Raw genomic sequence first — 10,696 nt, forward strand, 5'->3', positions numbered from 1 at the left:
GCTAAGAGGGAGTGTTAATGCATTAGTAGCTTCTACAAGATAAGACTCTCCTAACCTATTAATCTCCTTTGTTCTATTTTGATTATGCTATCTGATTTATGCTTTCCGAACTGAATATGTTTATCGAATTACAACATTGATAATGATTATGATATTGACATTGATAAAAGAAGGATTAGATCGACGACTTGCTTAACATAGTTAAGCGTCGATCTAATGCTATCGGGCTAGTAACCCGATAGCACATTAATGTCGATCCATAAATGGATCGGCATTAATATGCTATCGGGTTATTAACCCGATAGCATATAGAATGCTGTTGTTATCGAGTTTAGTTCATAAACCTATTCGGGCCATTAACAAAGCATCTTAACTAAACACCGCTTCGAACAAGAGTTTAATTATTAATGTTAGTTACCAAACATAACATAGATCGGGATGTGCACTATGAAGAGGCACCGATCAATGGGTGCCCCGGTCAAGACATCCATTAACCGGTCCTCTAAAGATATAAAGCCCGATATGAATCATTTGGAGAAGACATAGAAAATGTAAATGATCTCTCTCCTTCAGCCTGCAAACGAAACAATAAAATATTAGACAATATTATCACATATATATAATAGTTCTTTTATTGCAATTGAATATAACTTTACAACAACAAAGGGGAAATTTAAAACAAATTACAAGTCTTCATCCTTGAATAAAAGTGCACATGTTATAAGCTGAAAATTCCCGTTCAAAGACCAAAACCATGGACATCATTAAAACTTGCAGTTTGAAGAAAATTCTCCACCTGCAGTCGGGATTTCAAAACCCGAAATTGAAGTAAAGACATAGAAACCGAACCCAGAATTTGATGAAATTTGAAACGTAGTTCGAGGATGGACTGAGGATTAAGCCGGTCCAAGGATTAGTTGAAATTCTGCCTTGGGAAGTGTGCCATAGAGTAAATTTTTTCATTTTTTCACAAAATTTTTTATGTAATGGTCCTTCATTTTTGGAAACAAAAATGAGGACAGCAAAATGCATGCATGGTATTTATGTATAAGTGCCCAACAAATAGGATTTCACATGTCTCATCAAAAATCATTGCAACCTTGTATCATCCTTACAACTTTTTTGGGGGGTGGTGACTGTCACAAAATAGGCTAGAAAGGCCCTGGACTTCCACCCTACAATGCAATGCCTCTAAACTATTGGTATAGTGACCAGCGTGAGAATCTTCAAAATCGCCCAACAACCTGGAGCAAGTCTAGCTAAACCTCATGCCACAATATAATTTGTTTCATAATCAATTTCCCCAAATATGACGTCCAAGATTAATCCTCTCACTTATTGTAGATGGTGCTTGGAACAATCAATCAAGAAATAAACTTTCATCTTCAAATTGGAGAATTATTAATTTATCATTTGCCTCCAAAACCTCTGATAAATTATTTAAACACTTCACTCAGTTGTGAATCTTGTGTGAATCCACCATTCATTTGACTAGAAGAAAATATTTCATTCCTGAAGCCAAATACCTCTAGGGTTTCCATCATAGGATTCAAAGTCGAACTTAGAGTTCAAACTTGTAAATGAGATAACTAACAATGTCCAAAATGCATCAAAGGAGTCTCTTCAACCTCTTTTTATAACCTATGAAGAACTTTCTGGATAAATATATTTTAGAATCACTTTTAGATAATTGTTCTTTTACTTTATAAAAGTGATTTAATATTAATTTACTAATTGGCTCCCAGATAAAGTCACTTTATAAAATATTCACAATTAATTAAATGCAAGTCACATAAAAATATTAATTTGAGACAAAAAAAAATTTAATAATTAATTAATTTTTTTCAATCATCAAGGCCGAAAAAAGGGGACATCACATACAATCTTTTCCTTCACACAAAAAAGGTGGACATAACTACTCAGTAGCTAATTGAATGATATTGATCCATATAGAAAATAGATTGTGCTAAAGAGGGACCTTATGTTTACTAAGAACAATATTGCTGATTTTGAGTGGCAAGAAAATGTGGGTGGGATAGAAGCAACAAGTGTTTGATTGGATGACATCATGGAAAATGATGATGTTGACTTTAAGGAGTCATTTCCTTCTAGTTCAAGAGTGGAGCTGCAACCTCTAGTTCAAGCATGGAGCTACAACTAAGGATTAGGACTCAAACCATTAGTAGGATGTATACAAGAAGACAATTGTTAATTGTTGTAATACTTGTGAGTGTAATTTTTGATGATTATTTTCAATCATCATAATACATGTTGATATAATATTTATCAACTATTGTATTTGGATGCAATATTCTACTCTTTTTGTAATGAAATTTGATAGAAAACACTTCAATATTTTATGAACTCATTTGATACAGTTTAATTCCATTTGCTTAATTTTTTTTTTTTTTTTTAAGGAATTTGAATATTTTGATGTTAAGTTTTGTCGAGTTTTTGCTAAGTTATCAAGTACAAGTGAAAATTGGGTTTCCCAAGTTTTGGTGAGTCACAAGTTTTTGAACTATGGTTAAACACATAATCCAATGCAAATAGATGAACCCCCAATGTATTCTACAGATAAATTTGCATCTCCACCCCTTTAGCTTGAGGGAATCTTTGGACTCACTTGGTATGTATAGAGGCTTAAATCTATGGGTGACTTTATTTTGGCTTGTCAGAGGTATCCATTTTTGGCACTTTGTTCCATGGAGGGGATTGCCTCTTTAGGTCCAATTGGACTTGATATTGCTAGTTTTTTGAGGTTTGTTTGCTCTTCTAGTCTAGTGACATTTCTTTTGATAAACTACCTCCTTTTAGGTGGTCCTTAGTTTTCCCGTCACTTTGTTTTTAGGAAGAACATGTTCAATAAATGCATTTGAGAGGATATTATATTGATAGTACATCCAAGTCACTTGGACCTCCCCTTTGCAACCTCTTAGCCCTGAGTTGGTTTTCTAAATTGAGTACTTGTATCTTGTGCATGGGACCATTATTCATCCTAACCATCTTTAACATCGTTGGTCTCGTGGTTTGAGAATTCTTTTTAGCTAGTTGAGAGTGTGCTTCAACCAGTTATATGTTTAGATTGACAACCATATTCTACAAACTAAAAGAGTTTGTTGCCTTTGATTTCTTTAGGAGGTGGAGATGAAGGAACACTTTGTTTTCCAATGTCTTGCCTATCATGAAATCCATGGAATGCACCATTGTTTGTATAGAGACTTTGGTGGTTGTCTATCCGCATTCTTTGGCTAACTTAATTAGAGATGCTTGGCCCATTTTCTTCATGAGGTTGCCTCTTACAGACAAAAGACCCCATATAGAAGCCCAAGAGCTACTAGAGTAATATCTTTCTTCTTTCATTATGTCATAGATGTTGGAGGCAGTCAACACCATTTAGATACTACTGATTCATACATAGAGGAGGACAGATCATTGAGACACTACTCATTCTTGTGATCCACTACCACTAGGGATCCCCAACACTTAAACTCTAATTCTAAGGGTCATGGTTCTATCTCACGACAATATTTGGGGACCCTCTGGCATTTTTCTCTCACAACACAAGTCTCAGAGGCACGCTATCATTACCAATTTCTTCTTTGTCACCAGTAGTTCTTTTACCTCGGGTGTTAGGAGGGGTTCCGGGGGGAATCATCTGCCACTAGGATTGCCCAGCTCAGCCCCCTTAGTGCTGGAGACTCCCCGTGACTTATCTCAAATATTGCATTCATACTCAACTTTAGGTCCCTGAATAACCAATACTCAAGCTGAAGAATGCATCCCTATGCATGCTTCTGGGTGCAATGTGGAAGATGGAAAAGGTCCTCCAAAATTTTCAAACTCTAAGCACTAATGCATACATATTGCACTGGCAAACATCAATGATTCCCTTGCTGGAATTCATAAGACCCAAGACACAAAAATTGCCCATCATGGCAACACTCAGCAACTATTCAACTTTTGGATTAGCAACCTCCATGTAAAGCTGTCTTTCCAAACGAGAAGATAACATCTCAATGCTAAGGTATGCTCATCAGAATTTTCTCAATCACAATGAAGCAATTAAAAATTCCGTGGTGTATATCAAATGTGGAGAAAAGAAGCTTTTCAATCTCATCCAATTTAACATGACTTGGACAACAGGACATCTAACTTTGCCAAGAATTTCAATGCCAGTGTGGGCGCAACATAGTTGAATGATTCAAATTTCCAAGGGGAAAGCATGAATTGTCAATATAGATGGGCTTTGGAACTCTGATTGCTACATTGGCTCTAAAACCCAAGCCAGGAAAATACAATGCACTTTCACAAATAAATATGGTTGAAATCTGCAATGTATTGTTGTTTACTGATATGTCTGCATTTTTGTTCAGTTTCAGCTATTTACTTGTTTGGTATGTCTCTAGATTCTTACTAAGCTATGCCACAAAAATATAGTCTTTTAGGCTGCTGCTATCATTCTGGATGTATACTGATTTATATGATTTACTTGGCATCTCCTACTGTCTTGTAAGTTACACATTTTTTATTATTAAATACATATTTTCTTTATCAAAACAAAATATTGTAGTTAGTCACTGGAAATGTCTCAATCATGTATACAACACCCGATATATTTAAAAAATAATAAAAAATCATTCCAATAAAAGAAATATTGGGTTTTTTATTGAATCATCAAAAGACAACACCTAATACATTAAATAAAAATAAATAATTTTATGTTTTATTTTATTATTGTTATTCAATATTGAATTGAAGTTTTGAGCTTTTATAAAATAAGTTTAGTTTCCATAAGAAATATACATTTTAATCCTTTTTTCCTTGTGGCCTTGGCAGTACCTTGAAAAGGAATTAGGCGTTGAGGCATTGAGAACAATGGCAAGGTTAAAAAAAGCATTGGATCCCAATAACATCATGAACCCTGGGAAGCTTATACCTCCTCATGTTTGTTTCTAAATAAGAATTGTGTTTCCTTTTTTTTAATTTTAATAAAACTATGGTCGAACTGAAGTAGAAAGTAATTTATAGTTCGTTGTGTTCATGTTGGCAATGGTATACAGTCAAGAAGACTAGATTAGATGAACAATTTAACATTTGTGAATAACAATCCATGGTATCAACTTCAAGAGAACTTACATGTTCGAGCAAGTCCAAGCTCTTTGCTTGATATTGTATGGACTTCTTTGCCAATAATGGTACTATATTTGTTTGAAATAAGGTAAAATGCATGCATTTGTAGTCAAGATCAATGGCATATCTAACTTAATTGTGCAATGATAATTTTCAGGATATAAAATAAAAGCTCTTGTAACAAGTCTATTATAATGTTCATATCGATGAATATTTGTTCCATAGATAAAAGAAATGCCCTCTTTGTGATTTTAATGGTTTCATATATGCTTTCCTTCCATACAAGACAATTCATGGGTTGCTTAAAAAATGGAATTCTCAGAAATTTTTTAGTTTTCCAAAAGTGATGATATTACCAATTTGGAAATGCTTACCTTAGGTTGTAGGTTCAAATACCAATAGATATATGCACATCCATATTTTTAGGATTTTAACCAAAGCCTTGTATTACAAGGCAGGCCAAAAACTTTAGTTGATAAAAAAATGCTAACAATCTACACTCATCCATTTTGACAATTCTTATCACTTTGGCCTTTATGATGTCAAAGTCATATTATTTTTATATATAGTTTAAAAAGTAACTAACACTACTATCTATTCATGGTCCTTCTTACTATAGGATTGTGGGCTTAGCTTCATGGTGGTAGATTACCTTCCTTAATCATTTAATTATGGATGGTTTTGTTGTTTATGACTCTAGTTGATGAGTCTATTTGTGTCATGATCTTAGAGGGTCCTCTTAAGGTTATTTCCCGTAGGGCTCATGTAGCTCAAGTGATTTCATCATTCCCTAAAAGGACTTATCTTTTTGAAGTGGTTTAGGCATCTCCTTCTTTTGATCCCTTTGCCTTCTCAATGGATTTTGGGGGAATTCTTGTTCTTGCTTTGTTTGAGGATTTTGTGCAACATGCGATATCTTTGGTTAGATATTCTTTCTCATAGTGTGAGGTGACTCTAGTTGAGGCATTGGTTGAGGACTTCCCCCGGCACAACTGGAGGATTTAGATATGGTGTTTTGGAAGATTGTTCAAAGAAGGAAGAGAGGTCTTCCTAAATCTATTTTGGAATCTCATCCCTGCATTAAGGATGTGTAGGTTGCAAGGATGGGTTTAAGCATAGTGTAGGTTAATGTTGGTTGTAGCTATATCATTGAATGAAATTTTTGGCTTTTGTTGCATTGCTAGTAAAAGGTTCTAGGTCATTTCAGAACTTGATATTTACCACCTAATTAAAAACATTGTTATCTATTCATTAGTTAGTTTCAAATTTCAAATTTTAGTTTATTTATTTCATTTTTAATTTTCCCTTTTTTTTAGAATTATGATTCTTGCTATTGAAAATTTATCAAATATATTTTTAGACTATTTAGCATGGGGTCCATTGGTTCTACTATCCATACTAAGGAGACAATTACGTGGATGTTAATATCCATGTTCATACATTAGCATGACATAAACTTAGAGTGTGATCTCATACAACATGCCTTAAAAAAATAATATACGAAAACATAAACAACCTAAAATTATGATCAATAAAAGTGGAGGCTCAAACCTGATTCCTCACAATCCTCCACTACAATATAAGAGGAGTTACTCCATAGTCCATTATGTATAATCTCCAATTGCATTTTTGTTGCCCTATTGAGATTCTCCCTTTGATTTCCAACCACACTAATTCTTCAAGATTTTGTTGCTTTCCAAAAAGATATATAACTTTAAATCAAACCCCCTCTACATAGGAAAAATATACTCCACTTCATTAGAACTTTTCAAGAGTTCTTCAATGCCTATTGTTGCCACACTCTCACCATGTTTCATCTATTGATCCTCTTGAATTGAACTTTTCTTGGTTTTGAAGTGTTTTTGTTGCAAAAAATCTGCCATGATTCTTCCATGGTAACTTCTTGCTTGTTTTGTAATTCTTCTAGATACCCAATATAGAGCTAAATCTAAATAGTTTTTTTATTGATGAAGCACTTGCATTGCTTATGCCCCAATCAATTTTAGTAGTAGTGCATGAGGAAAATCCTTTGATATCCACAAATTATAGCCATGAACCTACCAAAAACAAAGTTTGAATAGAATGAAAGTTGGCCCTGGAGAACTCCAACAACGTAATGCTCTTGCATAGCTACCAAGAGTGCCATCAAAATGAGGATCCATTTTAATCAAAATCCAAATTAATTGACAATGAATCAAATCCCATCCTTAGATCTACAAACCAATGCCAGGTGATAAAGGCATACACAAAAGGGTATTGTAGAGAGAACCACTAGTGTAGAGTAAAAAAAGGGTTGCAAAGAGTTGACAAATAGAGCTACCACTTTATGAAACCAACGCACACGATCCCATATTCATACCTTATTTACTTTTGAACTAAATTCTATCATGAAGAATCCATTAGATAGAGTTGTTGGGGAAGGAGGGAGGATATCGAGTACAATTTTTCTAACCATTTGTTGAATGTGAGTTATTTAACCACTTTACCTTAAAATTTGCATGCTAAAGTTGTAGAAAACATTTGGGCTAAGAATGCTTTACACGTTCAACTTATAGACTTATTTCTAAGGATGAATGCTCGAGAAAAATGGGGATATCTCCCAAAGCCATAGCTTGAGTTTTATCAAATAAACATTTGGGTAGAGTGAAGTCATGTTCAACAAAATTTCCATGTTTGAAATCTTCTCTAGATTAACCACGACTACCTTTTAGCATCAAGATCTTCCCTTAAAGGTGCAATTTTATCTTTACAAAAGGTGTTGCATGTATGATATGGATTTCTGGCATGCATACATCCTTGCAAAGATCCATTTTTAAGTTTGTCTAAATGTATTTAATGTTGCTTCTTATACTCCTTAGAGAAAACTTGTGGAATTTTTTAAGAAGAGACTATAGGAGTTGATTGTAAACTCCCCACACCCTATGATCACCTGCAAAGCAGAAACAACCTTCCACAAGAGAATGTAAATAATAACTTGTTTGATTATGGATGCTTGATTGGATATGGTTCAATATGAAATGTATGTAAGATACCTTTATTACAAAGACAATGTTGAAGGATATGATTAAACAAGATTGTGATGTGTGTCTTAATCCTATGTAATGAGACCATTAACTTGACAATTATTAAATGACCTAGGACAAGAAATAAAAATGAAAACTAAGATAAGATATGACATCTAAGACTTTGAGAAAGATTCCTTAGGACTTATGTTAAGCATGTGAACTAGACTCACAAGGTGAACTAGTAAGGTACAACTCCTTATTCACACTAACACCCCCCTTGAGTGTAATTTACAGAGAAGTAAATTATTATGGAAATGATGCAAAACTTGAAGAATATTATGGATACTAACTAGACCATGTTAGGTACCCATTTACAATGCGATCTCTCACAAACAAAGAAAGGGAGAAAACCTAGTGGGACAAAACTCCCCTTTGAAAAAAAAGAAAAGATACAATCAATTAATGAAAGATAAAGGAATCAATGATACCCCCAAGGATTACATCCATCACAAAATTACAATGAGTTCTCCCTCCATGGAAAGGAAAGAAGAGAGATCATATAGCCCACCTACAATGACATAACCCACTACAGAGAAACATTGGAAGCTCACTTCAGAGTAAACTCTAGAATTTTAATTCTAGCAACAAAGACAAGATTCTGATGTCGGTAAATGTTAGAAACTCGCAATTGATAGAACAACATTAAAATCTATGAAGCAACAAACATGATTGATTATCCTACTACCAAGGAACATTGGAAAACCCTATATGGAGCAACTCTAGAATTTGATTGAAGCAACAAGAGATTGATAGATGTGGAACTAAAATAATGTGAGTTGATCAAGATAGTGCTTATCAAGTGTCAAAATGTCCAAGTAATCCTCTAGGATACACTTAATGAAAGAAAGGAAATGAAATATACTTGGGGCTAGAACTGGAAAATTTTCATAGATGGCTTGAAAGAGCTCGTCAATACCTTTCCAATGCCACAAAAGTCATGAAAATCAGAGATTATTGCAAAAAGTCATGATCTTGGGAGCCAAAAATAGTAATTTTATTTCAAAAAACAATTCCAAATAGAAAAGTTTGAAAAGATAACCTGTTCCATTGGAAAGTGCATAGAGCCAACTTTCAGATGATATCTCATTTTCAAAAAAATGTACACACTGGCAAAAAGTTATGGCATTTTGAAAAAAAAAAGTACAATTAGGGCATTAGGGGCCAATTTTTAGGCCCCTACACACCCATGTGACCGATGACTTTGACAAGAAAAAATAATGTTTTTGATGTTGCCAATGATGATTGTGTCATTGTGATGAGGTAGCAAGCCAAAATTCATGCCACTTGGGGCATCTCACTCACTCAAATCCTATGTGACTATGTTCTTTTATGTGCAAAGATTAGACACTTAAATAAACCCAAGCAATGCAAATTTAGATCAAAATTTTAATAACATAAAATGATCATAAAAGTGCAAATATATACTAATGATTACTTAGGACCAAGTACCAATTGTCACTAGCTTATACCAAAAAGTATAGTGATGTAGAGCATTCAAAGATATGATGTAGGTGATAATGTATGTTGGAGAATACTCTAAATTTTTTGTTGATCACTTTTAACGATGCCAATCAAGGCATGACTAGGCACAAATCCATACAGATCTACGAACAAGTGACAACCAAACATTGCCAAACCCTCAAAAAATGATCAAAAAAATTTGATGTCCAAATTTGAAGTGTCTTCTATAAAAAAAGAAGTTTTTGGACTTTCCAAACTCAATCATGAGGTTCGTGTTGCCCCAAAATGCACCCAACTAATCCTTGTGCCCAAATCACCCTCAAATTTGAGGATCTCATAGAACTAGGGCTTTGATACTATGTAGGAATTGATTGTGAACTCTTCCCACCTCAAGATCCCCTGCAAAAAAAAATTTAAAAATAGCCTTCAACAAGAGAGAATGGCAAGAATGGCTTGTTTGATTATGGATGCTTGATTGAATATGATTTAATATAAAATGTACATAAGATGCCTTTCTTATAAAGATGAGGTTGAGAGATATGATTAGGGAAGATTGTGACATGTGTCTTAATCATATGTTATGATACAACTAACTTGACAATTATCAAATGACCTAAGACAATAAGTAAATATTAAAAGCCAAGATAAGATAGGATATGACACCTAAGACTTCTAGAAAGATTTCTTGGGACCTAAGTTAACGTAAGCATATGAATAAAGACCTATTACTAAAATGTGCACCCTTGTTGAACCCACGTATATGATTGAGCTACCTCTTTAAGGCTAGAATTATTGTTGTGCACACCAAACAATAGTAAACAAATTCTAAAATGGACTGGAAATCAGTTCTAAGTCCCATCGAGCATGCCAAAACCTGTTATCACTAAAATGTGCACCCTTGTTGAACCTAGTTCAACCATCTAGTGAAACATGGGATGACCTCTAAGGTTGTGGGTAACCTATCAGAAGAGGCCAACCTCCAAATAAGTTTGGTTCCTTATGATGCCTCACCTAAAAAGCTACTCTAAACTATTGAT

General features: G+C 34.1%; 1 protein-coding gene across 4 annotated transcripts in view; it reads left to right on the top strand.

Moving 5' to 3' along the window:
• The window catches only part of LOC131065840 (D-lactate dehydrogenase [cytochrome], mitochondrial), a 283,265-nt gene extending 278,019 nt beyond the window's left edge, over positions 1–5,246 (top strand). For all 4 annotated transcript variants that reach the window (XM_058000480.2, XM_058000478.2, XM_058000477.2 and 1 more), the window contains one exon: positions 4,840–5,246. In XM_058000480.2, the coding sequence (XP_057856463.2) occupies positions 4,840–4,847 (8 nt within the window). In that variant the 3' untranslated portion in view covers positions 4,848–5,246. The remainder of the gene's footprint in view (positions 1–4,839) is intronic.
• The last annotated feature ends 5,450 nt before the right edge of the window (positions 5,247–10,696 follow it).

This window comes from Cryptomeria japonica, chromosome 6 (genome assembly GCF_030272615.1).
Source record: "Cryptomeria japonica chromosome 6, Sugi_1.0, whole genome shotgun sequence".
NCBI classification, from domain to species: Eukaryota; Viridiplantae; Streptophyta; class Pinopsida; order Cupressales; family Cupressaceae; genus Cryptomeria; species Cryptomeria japonica.